The following is a 14,894-nucleotide window of genomic DNA, read 5'->3' as shown; positions in this document are numbered from 1 at the left end:
TTTATAGGTTGATTTTTAAAAAGAATACATCGCTCTACCTTGTGTGTGTGTACACAAGTCTTGCGTTGTCAGTGGAACAATGTAGCAGTGGCAAAATGTTGTACATGTTGTAGTTCTGTGTATGAGACAAGAACTGTTGCTCACTCTACTTGCCTTCAATAGCTATTTGATTACTTTCTTCACAGGTCTGGGCCCACCTATGTGGATTTGTATAGGACACTATCTACTATTACTGCTATTGTGAATTATCACTGTACATAATAATAGTATAGTAATTCCCATGTGTAAGGAAGAAAGAGGGTAAGACTCTACACAGGCATTCCCCCATACTTACGGGGGTTCCGTTTCTGAACCCCCCACAGTTACCTAAAACTGCAGTTATGGGTGAACGCCTCCTGCCCCCCATCCAGAGCTAAGGTCCTCCGGAAGGTCCTCTGAGCCGAGCAGAAGCTGCGGATGATACAAGATCTGCAGATATGGGGGTCTCCCTGTATTGCTTTTGCAGTGTACTAACATGCCTACTACTCCAGAAATATTATATAGTTAATGAGGAAGAAGATGGTAAAGACATATTTATGTCCTATTTACATATTTATTGTTGTCAATACAAACATTTACAGATTTATTTTTAATACAAACATTGTATTTAAACAAAAAGATCTTCTTTAAGAAGCAATCCATTTTCCTTCTCAGAAGGCGTTGTTCAAACTATTTAGTGTCTTGAGCTCAGACTGAGTAATGATTGTTCAACTTTCTGCAGGGTCATAATCTTTCACTGGATAAAGACTTTGTATCTGTTTAAACACAAAAGAAAATGTTGGTTGTTGGATTCCACAACCTATTTTCAATGCTCAATCTCCATATCTCATCCTTGGTAATCATTTTTCCAGAAGTCATTGCTGCTCCCCTCACCTCTCTCCAGTACAGTGCCCCCACCAGGGCTGTCACAGCACTTCTTATTTATAATTTCTTAGTTTCTTGTTCAATTTAAAGTGTTCAAAGCCATGTCCAAAAAGAAAATGGAATAGGAATTGCATTAACACTGTAGGACTGCTGGGAACGCACAGCCCATCCTATACTCACTGGCACCACTTCTCTTCTGCTGTTGCTGACTGTTATAAAGCAGTCATTGTCAGTAGTTAAATGGTACTCTAACAGTGCACAAAGCCATGTGCTGCTGCAGTGCCAACAGGAAGGCCAGAGCCCTCCTGTGTGCGCCCAAGCAGTATGAAGACAACGGAGGTAAGTTAGAGGGGGGTGGGGGGAGAGAGGAATAGGAGCAGGGGATGGGCAAATCTGGTCCAGGAAGGGGATGGGTTTGGTGGCAGCAGCAGCTACCAAATCCTAACTACCTTCCTGGAACCGATCTTGCGGTGTGGGGCCATGCAGATCTCTGCCAGTTATTTAGCTAGTGCAGGTCCGAATAGGGACTTACCTAGAGGAAACATCCTGAACTCCCCTCCCCATAGCAGGATGCAGCAGTAGCCCATTTTGGCACTGCTATATCTTCGGTGGGGGGAAACAATAGGATTGGGCTTTTAGTAAATTAGCTGTGAGTGGGTGTGATTAGCTATCAAAGGATTTAGCTGTATAGGTGTGTACTGCCTTAAATCTTAGAAGAAAAGATTTTGGATTGTGCTCACAAAATTTATTAAAATACTTCTATCCTGTTTTTTCTGTCTTAAATATTGATCAAGGAAGATGGCGGTAGCAGTTAATGTAAAAAGAAAAGCGCTTGGGTAAGATCATTGCTATCTGTTCTAGAGGGAGTCCTCCTTAATTCTAAACTTAGGGGTCCAGACTGCTGTTGTCCTGGGTGAGGGAAAGGCAACTGGTGCATGCTAGCAATACTTTATCCTACTTGTTTCTTTAAAGAAAAGGCATACTGTACTATAAGTGCAATACAAAATGTGTATGATTAAAGGAGGAGGATGGCTACTATACTGAAGCCACAAGCACTGAAATAAACGGAACTTCTATCTAAAGAAATACCTTGGGATTAGGCTGCATGACCCACACTATCTTGAAGAAAAAACAGTGAGCAAAATGGGCATAGCGTCTAGCCCTTAGCAATGGCTCCTTTCTTTTTAGATAAATGGGAAATGAACTGGGAGGGGTACTTCATTGACATCATCTATCACTAGGAAGCCAAGAGGTTGGCCTTGGGGGAGCCTCCCTCTCAGATGAACAGACTACCTCAAAATCCAGAGAGTTCCCTTTTAACTAGCCAGTAGTGGAGTAGTCTAAGAGGTGTGGCAAACCACTCCTTCTCTAGTGAGTTCAGATCAGGCAGGTAGAATCATAACACGACAGGACATTTAATGGAAAGGATGGACAAGCCAAACTGCAGGGAAGACTAAAAACAATTAGCAAAAGGAGCACAGGGCAGGTGGGCGGCAAAGGTTGGTGTGGAGGTTGAAAGGCAAACTGAAAACAAGTCTTTGATGCAGCCAAGTTGGCATAATCCCTAGTCTATTTACTCATGTTTTTCCAGGGTTCTGGTCTCTACATTTACACATGCAAACAAGGCGAGTGGGTAAGCCTTTCATGAAGCACCAGCTATATCCAATGATGGACCTGGGCATCATGCAAGGGGATGTGTGTGCCCCTGCATTATATGTCCTGTGGGCATTAACTCTCCTGTACCTGGAAAAGTGGTCGATTGGGGGGGGGATCACCTGGGTTTCTGAATATTCCGCTCTTGGACATCAAGTTGGCTTTACAGTCCAATTAGTTAAGTCAAATCCAAGTGTCCTTGTTTAACAGTCAAGGGGGAAGATCTAGATACTCAAAGGACAGCACCTCGGGATAATTTCTGCTGCATCAGGATGCTTTTTTAGGATGTTGATGTACCACTGAAGCCTCAGGAGGAGGGGGTAAGAGGGGTCCAACATGCAAAAAATTGGTTAAACCAGGGTCCCTCTGGGGGAGAAAGGTGGGATAAAAATATGGCAAATATCCAAGATATTTGAATTACACTAGGATGTCTGAATAGGTGATGTTGGTTAGAATGTGTAACTTCTAATTGTACTGTTGTGCTGGCAGGAAAATGTGGATTCCCACAGCTCTGTTTGATACATCCTGTCAGTTTGAAGTTAATACTATTTGTTAAAGGAGCTGCCTTCTGTTAAGATAACTTCTATTAGATAAGAGTAAATTCAATACCAGATGATTTCATTCTCTTCTTGCTGATGGGCCTCCTGCTTTCACATGCTCGTTTCAGACTTGAAGGTTCTGTAAGCAAATTGTCATCATGTAGGGTATAACTTGGTTGTGCTTTCTTATTCTGAATGTGTTTAACTGTCATGAGGAACTGAGCACACTCCAAAAATCCAAAAGCCCATGCAAGATCTTCTGCTGTTTGTCCATTTTTATTGCGTAAGCTAAGATACAAAAAGAGATCATACATTTGACTGATGATATGCTATTTACATCCAAGTAAAGTAGAAGTAACCTTTTTTTTTTAAGCATAGTGTGAGTGGTTAAACACTAAAGTTATAATTCTGTGCACGCTTGGGAGTAAATCTCAGTTAATTCAGAGGGACTTACAACTGGCTAAATATGTAGGATCTGACTATATGTTTCTGATCAAACTACAGCTAGGCTGCAATCCTAAACATACTCATTAGGTAGTAAACCCCAGTGAACAACATGGAACTTCCCAGTAAAGTTGTACAAGATGGTACTGTTAGTCCCGCTGAAATCAATGTAGCAAGTTAGGTATGATTAGCTAGTATATTTTTTCAGTGGGTTAGATCCAACTGGAAGCAAAGATTCCCTTTCTCCAGAAACCCACTGTGACTCATAATGCTTTACTTGAATTGATCTGGGCCCTTAAGTTCCATCCTCTACCAAAGATGTTATATTATACCCTTGGTATACTGTCTGGGTTTCTCTTGTACCAGTTGTGGGTGAGTGAACTTTCTGCAAATTAAACTGCAATTCAGAGTTGTACAGCAAATGTTATAAAGAGAGAAATAATATGTGTTTATTAATTTTAAAATCCATGTTCAAATATCCCCTATTCAGTTTCCCCAATACAAATATTTGGATAAATTATTTACAAGTGAATATAGTAGTATTTCCACTGGTGTACTTACTCAATGCTGGCATGACTGGCAACAAGAAAGGTGAGACACTCCAGACTCCCAGCTTTGGCTGCCTTGTGAATTGGAGCCTCCCCCAGCCAATCCTAAATAAAGAGATATTTTATCATTTTGTTATGATAATCACACTGATATGCTCTAATCCAGTGGTTCTCAAACTTTTAGCACCAAGATTCACTTTTTAGAATGAGAATCTGTCAGGACCCACCAGATGTGATGTCATGACTAGAAGTGATATCATCAAGCAAGAAATTTTTAACAATCCTAGGCTGCAATCCTACCCACACTTACCCAGTAATAAGTCCCATATACTGTCATTGTTAAAAGTACAGGTGTGTAACATTTCCCCAAATGCAGTCACATACCATGGTAGCATTAAGTCTACTATATTAAAAATATAATATTAAAATGAATGGGAACACCTCAAATAGGCTTGTGACCTATCTAGTGGGTCCCAGCCCACTGTTTGAGAAACACTGCTCTAATCAGTAAATAAGCATAGTGCTATACTATTTGAGTTGCCATCAACTTCAACCCCAGTTACCTAACCTGAAGAACACAGTTTGCAAAAAGAGGCAGATTTCTATATTAGAGTCATCTATACACAGCCCAGAGTTCTTTGGACCTGGCCAAGTAAAAATTATGTGTATTCAGTTAAATATCTATACTGCAAGAATGTACTGGGCACATGAAGCCAAACAACCTTTGCTTGCTTGAAAGCTTACTGCCTACTGCAGTTTAAAAGCAGAGGCAAGTTTCTATATTAGAATAATCTATATACAAACCAGTGCTAGGCCTAGTGAAAAAGACAAGTACTTTAACCATCCTTATTGTTTCTGCACTGTGACAGATGCACAGAAATGGTGGCTCTTGCATTGCTTTGGATGCCATTTAAGTACGTGAAAGTTAACTGCATTCAGTGAAATATCAATACTGCAGGAATGTACTGGGCACTTCATAAAACAAAGCCAAACAGCTCTTGGCTTGCTTTAGAGTTTACAATCTAAAAACAAAAAGAGAAAAACTGTCCATTGAAGAAGTGAAACGTGCAGTTTTAAAAATTGCTGTTTGAAACCAGTCACTGACTGAAATGAATTGCAAATAATTCGAGCTTGTGACTTTCAATATGACCTGTGTATTACATACTACATTCCTGTAACAAAACATTCATTGTTGCAAATGGTCAACTGATATACATTGCACAGCAAGAGGACAGCTGAGAGTTCTAAAGCTATTAAGGTATACCTAGCTTCACAATTTCTAGTTCATAGTACAGTCAACACTCAATTTAACTGACTAATGGAGGAAGAATGTTTGTTAATGCTGTAAATCCATTAAAACAGCATACATTTATGACAATGCACAAACCATTTATGACTTATTCTTAAAGAAGCCGACAACATTATCGCTGACGTCAGTTAAATTGAGGGTTTGCTGTAGCTGACAATACTCTCCATTCCAGCTTAACAATGATCAAAGGGAATCTGCTAGAACTAGACTGCCTAAGAAATAGAGAACATACCTGTTGGTTCAAATTGGCTCCTGTTTGCAGTTGCCAAAGAAGGAAGAAAGCATGTCCTCCATGAGCAGCTAAGTGAGCAGGGGACTGGACAAAGGCATCCGCAGACACATTCACTGCAGTCCCAGATTCCAGAAGGTGGCTCATGACATCTGACTACAAGACAGAAACACATTTCTTTTACCTAAAAGCTGGTTTGCAAAAACTCACCTTGCCAAGAAAAAAATGACCAGATGTTTTAATGGAACAAATGAACAATTTATTGCACTATTACACTTTTTCTATTGTTTCTCACAGATCTCAAAGGGCCACGAGTTCAACTGGCAGTGTGAGCACTTGAGCTGCAATCCATTCAACATCTGGAACTCTTAAAAAGAAAATCATGGTACAGTACAATAAAGTGTGTAAGCCTGCCAGATCTTACCTCTGCACTGCAATCTAACAGTAACATTCTCTCTTCTTGCTTGGGCTAGTCAATAGCCTTGTGGCAGGAGTTGTGGTGGGGCTGAGGTGGTGCTACAGCACAGCTCTTTTAGTTCCTTCAGTGCAGCTTGCACAAACCCCAGAGTGCAAGATATATAAGAGACACTCTGGCTGGAATCCCGCCCGCTCGGCTGGGAGCTGGCTTGTTTCTGCACGTACGCAAACAAGAGCACATGTAATTCAACCCGCCTTGCTGTGCACTGATTGGCTCTTGCCAGGGCATCCTGTGTGTAGCATTTTATGAGATGGGAGGGAACAGAAAAGACTTATGGCAGGTGGGGCAGCCATGAAGCACAGTGCAGCTAGACACGTATCTCTCTCTCTCACACACACACACACTCACACACAGTCACCCACAGTCTACCCTCTGCCTGAGGCAACCACAACAGAGGAAGGAAGGGTTTACGTTAATATTGACTTTTCCTTCTGGAGTGGATCTTAGGACACATTCTTCAACGCACATATGTGGAAATATTATCATTATTGTTAAAATGTTTACCCTACTCCCTGGCCAAGAGAGGCCCTGAACATGTTACAACAAAAAAAGGAGAAAATAATTAAGAAATAAAAGCAGATTCCATTACCAAACTAAAATCAACAATGTGAAGCATACAGAGGAGTTCGCTACAGTTGTCAGATCAGGGGCAGCTTTGTAAAAAGGAAGCTCCTAATCTGTGAACACAGGACAGCCAGCTGACCGCCCAATCCTATCCAATTTTCCAGTGCCAATGGGGCATACACTGCTTCCTGTGTTGGGGAGCAGTCACACCAGCATCCTCAAGATATGGGAACATTTGTTCCAATACCTTGAGGCTGCATTGCGGCTGCACCGGTGCTGGAAAATTGGATAGGATTGGGCCCTGAGCCTCTTCTAGAATGGTGTTCCATGGAACAGATGCCATGGCCAGCAGAGAAAGCCTCTTTGTCTGGCTGCTACTTGAACTACCTGAAAATGCAGAGGCATCCATAGTAGGTCCTTGTCTATAAAAGCATGACAAAAGGGTATTTTTCTCAAAAGAGAAAAGTAAGGTCCTGAATGCATTACAACATGCTTGAGAAATGGAATTATATTGGCAAGAGCCAATCAACAGTGGAGGGAAGCTACTGTGTTTTCCTTTTTTTACTGGGTCAGCAGATGAGTGTGTGTGGGTATGGGCGTGTGTGCAACTGGTAGATCTTTCCACTGCCACCATCCATTACTGGAAACTATGCAGAAGGGAGCCATAAGGGAAAATCCACTTCCCCCAGGAAAACAAAGAACACCAGGCATTCTTATTTAAAATCAAATTGCAATGTTATCCACAAACAATCAGATCAGATACTGAATTACCCATGAATGCAGACTTGGCAAATAAGGAGCTATAACAGAACTGGTTTATTTAATAAAAATAACTGGTTTATTAAAAAAAAAGGAAAAAGAATTAAATATAAATTGGGTAAGAGCAGATCCAGAAAAGTAATGGATAATGCCTGGACTCAGTAGGATGTACACAAAGGAACAATCTAGATACACTAACTAGCAGGGATAAGCACTCCAGTCAGAAGACTTGAGTTCAAGCTGTGAAAATCAGGGCTTTTCGCTGAGTCATGTTGTCTAATCAGTGGGCATATGCCAATCCAGTAGGAGGATTGGTTTTTCCAGACATAGGGAAGGTCAAAATCTACATTCAGCATATGGCTGACTGGGAATGGCACTTTCAAACAAAGGACAAGTGCTACTCTAGGAGGACAACCCTGCAGCTTTTAGGCTGCTGAACCTGAACAGAAGTTTCTGGGGGTTTAGAAAAGTACAAAAATAAGGAAAAAAAATGGAGAGAGGGCACACAAGGCATTGACCACACCTTCTTACTCCTTGCCCTACACTTGACATCTGTGCAACTTGTGTACAGTGGTCACTGCTCCAACAACAGCAACTTTCCCATCCATAGAAAAATTTAAAATATCAAGCCCAGTAAGCAGAAGGAATGGAAAGATGCTTTTGGGTTGCACTAGATCTTACTGTTAGCAACAAGCAGGGCCTAGGAGAGGGGGGTTAAGGGGGTAATTTGTACCCCGGGCCCAGGGTCAGAAAGGGAGCCCAGAAAGTTCCTGGAATCTTACATTTTCCGATCTCACCCAAACTTACTGCCTATGCATGATACTGAGGGCACAACCATGGGCATGCAGTGGCAACTGCTGCTGCAGACCATACACACCAGACCCAAAAATGCATCCATGACCCTCCTTAATGCAGTGTCAAATCTGGGAGTAAACTGGCCTACTATAGTAGCTCTTTGGCTTGTGGAGTACACATAACCATGAAGGAGTGTATAGGGCAACCAATTTCAACCACTGTGCCGTGGCACATCGGTGTGCCGCGAGTGGTCCACAGGTGTGCCACAGGGAGAAGGCCATTTATTAGTAGGGCCAATGGGAATGTGAGCCCCCCACTGGTAGCATGGTGTGCCTTGGCAATTATCAAAAACCTGATGGTGTGCCTTGATAAATTTAGCGCCTTCTCAGTGTGCCATGAGATGAAAAAGATTGAAAATCACTGGTATAGGAACTCAGGGGCACAGCTGCAAGGCTACAGTGTGAGCCTAAATACACTGATGCTAGTTTTCAGCAATGATTTTCTAAATTTCAAATATTTTAAAGAGACTTAGGAGTGTGTTTGGTTTTCCATATTACTTTATCTAGCTGCCAATGCTGCATGGTTGGGTAGACCTAGGCTCCACATCCCGAAGCCTGGTAGACCTGGACTCCAAAGAATATTCTGGCTGTCAGCACCCTCCCCCTGTCCGATTCTGCCCCCCCCCCATTCTGCCTTCCCCCATTGCCCTTTCCCCCTTTGGGAAGGGGCCCCCAAAAAACTTTGCACCCCCTGATAAAATTCCTCTCAGAGGTGTTGGCAATAAGAGAGTGTTTTTCCAAAACAGTCTTGCTACACTTTAGCTTAATATATTTTGGCAATGTTACAAACCATTCTAGGATGCTGGCAGGCATTATCCACATATTATATGGGGAGGGTGGCACTTGTTTTAGAGTAGAGGCCTGGCTGCCCACACACCAGGGCACCATCAAAAATGGCAGAAAAACAAAGTAAGGTGATCAGGGGTCAAGATGGAGTCTGAATCTTCATTCCTAATGGTGGTGCTCAATGCCCACAAATAAGAGATTAGGGTGTGGCTCTTTCTCTCACCATTACTCAACTGGTATTCAGAAGTAAACTGCCTAGGAACCATGACTACAGCCAGTGACAGACATGTCCACCATAAATATGTCCACTATTTTTAAAGCAATCTAAGTGAGTGGCTATATCACTGCATCTTGTAGCAATTACTTCTACAGATGAATTATGCTCCATATGAAGAATTACTTCCTTTTGTCTGACCTGAATCTCTCACTAATCACTGGATAACTCCAGGTTCTAGTATTGTGAGAGATAAGAATTCGCATGGGGTGGAGAGAATCACATACTTCCTTTTTCTAAACTAAAAAGTTAATGAAGGGCTTTCCTTCCTTCTTCAAGGCTGACTCTAGGGCAGGAGTGTCCAAACTTTTTGGCAGGAGCGCCACATCATCTCTCCGTCACTGTGTCGGGGGGGGGGCCTGGGGGGGGAAAAAGAATTAATTTACATTTCAAATTTGAATAAATTTACATAAATGAATACATTAGAGATGTAACTTATATGAATGAATGTAGGTCTTGCAATAGATCATGGCTTATAAAAGGCCTTGCACAAAGCAAAGCTGGCCTTTCCTTTGCTGCCACTACTGCATCACAGATGTGAAACAACAAACAGTGGGGGGAGCCCACATCCCACAGTTCACATGAAAGGCTGGCCGTCACGCTGGGAGCAGTTGCGTTGGAACAGCATGGGTTCCAGCAAGTCTCTGGAGGGCCAGAGCTCATTGGAGGCTAGGGGCTCCCCATGGGCCAGATTGGGAGTCCTCGAGGGCCGCAGGTGGCCCCAGGGCCAGGGTTTGGGCACCCCTGCTAGGGGGAAAAAAATTTTCCCCCCAGACTCTAAGGGGGGACTCATGACTGAATGCTCCTTTCAGCTAAAAATAAAAATCTTCAAATACAGAAAACCGATCTACCAGGGAAATTGGCAGATTAAATCCTTTCTCATGATATGCTTATTTTCTAAGTGCAGGGATTTACATTTTTTTTAAATAGACAAATAATTAACAGTACAGTCCATACATAATCAAAGTATACCACTGTTCGATGCGTAGAGAAGCACTTTTTCAAGTGGTGCACATATGTATGTATAGCAGGGGGAGAATAGGATGCAATCACCACAGTCCGTAAATTCCAGAAGTGAATCAGGACATCTGACCACAAGACAGATGTTCCTCCAGTGCAGCTCGCACAAGCCCCAGAGTGCAAGATACATATGAGACACTCTAGCTGGAATCCCGCCCTCTCAGTTTGTTTTCTGCACGTACGCAAACAAGAGCACATGTAATTCAACCCGCCTTGCTGTGCACTGATTGGCTCTTGCCAGGGCATCCTGTGCTCAGCATTTTATGAGATGGGGAGGAACAGAAAAGACTTATGGCAGGTGGGGCAGCCATGGAGCACAGTGCAGCTAGACACGTATCTCTCTCTCACACACACGCACACTCACACACAGTCACACACAGCCTACCCTCTGTCTGAAGCAACCACAACAGAGGAAGGAAGGAAGTGTTTATGTAAATATTGATGTTTCCTTCTGGAGTGGATCTTAGGACACGTTTCTCTATGCACAGATCTGGAAATATTGTCGTTATCCTTGTACAAATGTATACCCAACACCTTGGCCAAGAGAGGTCCTGAACATGTTACAACAATAAAAAAGGAGAAAATACGATTAAGAAATAAAACCAGATTCCATTACCACCCTAAAAACAACAAAGTGAAGCAATCAGACGGGTCCACTACAGCAGTCAGATCAGAGCAGCTTTGTAAAAAGGAAGCTCCTTACCAATCATCTGAACTCAGAGAGGATGACAGCCAGTTGAGTCTCTTGGAAAGTTGTTCCATGGAGCAAATGCCATGGCCAGCAGAGAAAGCCTCTTTGGCTGCTACTTGCATGACCTGAAAATGCAGAAGCATCCACAGTGATTCCTGGTCTATAAAAGCATGAGAAAAGAGTATATTGGAGGAGATGTTCCTCCAACTATCCAGGGTCATTCAGGACTTTATACAAAATTGAAAATGACTATCTGAATGAGAGCTAAAACTACTTGGCAATCTGCAGAATTGTCTAAGAACTCACTAGAGCCATTTAACAATGGAGGCTGCTGCAGTCATTTTAACTCTTCTGATCTAGCATGGATTGCCCGATTTAATTCCTTTAAGTTGCTACTTGTTAGCCTGTTTCCACAATAGCTCTTTTTCATTTTGGTCATAAACGCATTTGAATCAAATTATTCCATAATGGAGCTGACACCAAAGTGTGTATGTGGTTCACAATTTCAGCATTGGTCTCTCCTGTTAGTGTACCCTACATTTTGAGGGGTTCCAGGGAGAATTGATGAGCAAAGAAATAATCTAAAGAAAGAACTGTTCAATCTTTGGCCATGAGCCATTTGAACATAGATTATCATCATTAGGCTTATACATACCAATTTAGAATGTTCAAAATGCTTCATATACAGTGTGTTCAAAATGATTATCAGAAATCCTTAAAACATCCATGCAAAGTTGTCCAGTGGTTTTCTTCCCATATTAAATAGTGGTTTCTTTGCCAAGCAAGCATATTGTTCAGAGCCAAACTATATGTGATGTAGGAGTGATACACGGTAAGCCTGGTAGTTATGCTATATGCTCACCTGAAACGTAAATAGCATGGTCCATCTCTCTCTGAATGTTAAGTTAAAGAGAGAAAAAACAGTTTCGGTTTCTCACAAGCGGTCGGCTGGACTTGGCCACATGCCAAGTTCTCTGCAGAACAATGTTGATACATTTGAACAAAGGCACTAGTGTAACAGGCTTCGTTTACAACTTCTTAGAAGAGTAAAAAAAATGTGTTTGTGCTGTTAAAATCAGTCTGTCTTGCCTTTTTAACACACAGGCTCAGTATCATTGCTTTAAGCTCAGAGACTTCATATATAGGCTTTTTGGGAGCAACAGGCTGCACACACACATGCTGGAACAGTATTAGACACCAGATCCCCCAGATATATTATAGAAGATCATTGCTTTAAGCTTAGTTCTCTTATTGTTCTTATGCTTCATTTTAAAACCAGTTTGGTGCATACAAAAGTGTAACTAACACTATTTTGAGTAAGTTTTAGGGGTCTAACTATATTAGAAGGGTTTAAGAAGACAACACAGCCAGTTCCGGTTCACATGAAGGCTATTTCCGGTTAACATTGCAAAGGTCAGGTTCTCAGAGAAAAGCCTGAGGTAGCAGTTTTTGTGTTTTTAGCAGAGCCCGCAACCTTTTGCAAGTATGTTGCATTTCACAAGCTACAACGAAGGCCAAAGTAAGTCATCATGAGATGAGGTCATTTTGAGCGAAATTGAAAGTGCAGTGCCGTTTGCTGACTGCTGGGGGGTCTGTGAATTGTATATGATGTATGTATAAGATTGCCTATTATGGAACAATGGGTGATTTGTAACCCACCAATGATGTGTTTCAAGGAGGGAACCCCAGATTGTAATAAAAGCGAGCTGGAGAGAGCGCTCGGTGGTGATTTCACTCTCACTTCTGACTCTCAACCTTTGAAACCTTTGGATTTACAGTAAATGCTTGGGTTTGATCACCACTACCTTCTGAGTTTGCTTTGGAATCTTGGGATCTCTTGCAACATCTGGGATTACCCTGCAACATCTAGGAATATCCTGGAACATCTTGGGTACCTTGCAACAGAAGAGTCATGAACAGGATCTTCTGCATTTTCTATAAAATCACTAGGAAAAAGCAGCCACCCTGGAAAGTATTTTTTTATTTACATTTGCTATTTGTCCCAAAGAGAATATACTTGTCTGTTTTGTAGTTATAATAAAGGGAGGGATGGAGTCTTTTTTGGGGGGGGATACAGGGAGGGGAGGAATGTGAATGATCTCCCTCTTCAACTGCATGTATAGCTGAAGCCAATGTAGAAATATGGGGTACCAACAGCTTTCACTATCTACATTAAGGTTCTTGGCATCTCTCATGCATAAACTGTCTTGACTGTACAGTACTTTCATACAAGCCACTAAAGAAGTGGAAGCCACATCAGATAACAAGAAATCTTATTGCATAACATTCAGTTTATAAATTGCATCTAGACATTGCAATAGTGACTCCAAAATGGAAAGAAGAATCTGAGTCATTTTTCAGTAACTTCAAGATTGCACTACAGGTTGCACTACAGGTTTATCTCTACAGTTCTGGAATTTTCTGACTGTGTGCCCCCACAATCAATCATCCATTCATCTTATTGTACTGATCATTCCAAAGGCAGCAAAAAGTGCAATGTATTTAGAGCACTAGTTCCCAACTTGTGGTCTGTGAACTGCAGGCGGTCCGTGAGACCCTGAGAAGTGGTCCACAAAGTCTCAGGGAAAAAAATCATCTTTGATCACTTCAAGCATTTTGCTGAGCAAGTGTTCCCCCACGAACTACCAGAGAGGAATGAAGCGTTGACTGTGGCACTGGGAGGTCTGTTCTCTGCCTTTTCTGATAGTCCATGGGGGAGAACCCTCTCAGGAAACGCTTCCCCATGGACCACCAAAGAGGGCAGAGAACAGACTGCCTGCATCTGGAGCAGTAACAAAAAACTTATTTGTAGAGAAGATTTTGTTGCTGGATCCTGACGCAGATGGTTTGTTCTCTGCCCTAACAATTATCAAATAAATCTCTAATAAATCTTCTCTAATTATTACAAATTTAATTGTAGTTTTTGTGTGCAGGGTGTGGCATGTGGTCCACGATGATTCCAATTTTGCCTCAATGGTTCATGGAGCTCCTAAAGGTTGGGAACTACTGGTTCAGAGTGCTAATAAAGGAGTTAAGCCAGGGGTTCCCAAATATGGTATTACAGTAACCCCCAAAATAATGTAGAACCCCCTCCCCAATATTACAGCTAGACACAACCCACACTTTTGAGAACCTGGAGTAAGACAACTGGTCCACAGCCCAATTCTATGCATGTTTAACAGGGAGGGATGTGCAGTGAGTGGGAAGGCAGATGAGGCAGAACCTCCCCACTGGAGTCCTTTGAAAAGCACCACCACCATTTGAGGCGCCCAAGCACACACAACCCACACACAGAGTGTATGTGAGAGTGTGGCAGTGCTTCCCCCTCAAGTGGTGTTTCTTATCCAGTGGTACGGGTACCACCAGTGGTACTTGAGGTCAGGGACATGCAGTGGACAGGGAGGCAGAGCCTCCCCACCAGAGTCCTTCAAAAAGCACCACCACCGTGTGAGGCGCCCAAGCACCCACAACCCACGTGCGGAGCATGTCCACCCCATGTTGTGTGTGGGTGTGTGTCAGGGACATGCTCTGCGTGTGGGTTGTGGGTGTCTCACCCCGTGGTCGTGCTTTTCAAAGGACTCTGGTGGGGAGGCTCTCCCTCCCCTTCCTCCCTCCCCACCCACCACACCTCCCTGATGTCTACTCAGAAGTAAGTTCTATCATAGTCAATAGGGCTTACTCCCAGGCACGTGTGCATAGGATTTCTGGGACTGAGCCTTCCTAACCTCTCCCTGCCCTCACAAGCGCACATAGCTGCGAGGCTGCAGCAGTCATCTTAGTGCCTCCTCTTCATAACATTACTAAGGCTGTGAGCCTGAGACGTCATGAGCTCCTTAGCCCCGC

General features: G+C 42.7%; 1 protein-coding gene across 1 annotated transcript; it reads right to left on the bottom strand.

Annotated features, from left to right (window-relative positions):
- Nucleotides 1-582: 582 nt before the first annotated feature.
- ANKRD37 (ankyrin repeat domain 37) lies at nucleotides 583-6,200 on the bottom strand. Its single transcript, XM_066631838.1, has 5 exons — nucleotides 6,050-6,200; nucleotides 5,629-5,781; nucleotides 4,101-4,192; nucleotides 3,166-3,383; nucleotides 583-794 (listed from the first exon to the last, which is right to left on the bottom strand). The coding sequence occupies exons 1-5, from the start codon at nucleotides 6,074-6,076 to the stop codon at nucleotides 763-765; spliced, it is 522 nt and encodes a 173-aa protein (XP_066487935.1). The 5' UTR covers nucleotides 6,077-6,200; the 3' UTR covers nucleotides 583-762.
- Between the last annotated feature and the right edge of the window lie 8,694 nt (nucleotides 6,201-14,894).

The sequence above is a fragment of the Tiliqua scincoides genome, chromosome 6 (genome assembly GCF_035046505.1).
Source record: "Tiliqua scincoides isolate rTilSci1 chromosome 6, rTilSci1.hap2, whole genome shotgun sequence".
Lineage (NCBI taxonomy): Eukaryota > Metazoa > Chordata > Lepidosauria > Squamata > Scincidae > Tiliqua > Tiliqua scincoides.
This window is presented reverse-complemented; position numbering and strand designations above follow the sequence as displayed.

Coding starts and splice junctions, on each gene's coding strand:
- ANKRD37 (XM_066631838.1), bottom strand. CDS start 6,076: ATGTTACTGTTAGATTGCAGTGCAGAG. Junction 5,782..6,049: donor TGTTAGATTGCAGTGCAGAG/GTAAGATCTGGC, acceptor TCTGTCTTGTAG/TCAGATGTCATGAGCCACCT. Junction 3,384..4,100: donor GCCAGTCATGCCAGCATTGA/GTAAGTACACCA, acceptor TTTGTATCTTAG/CTTACGCAATAAAAATGGAC.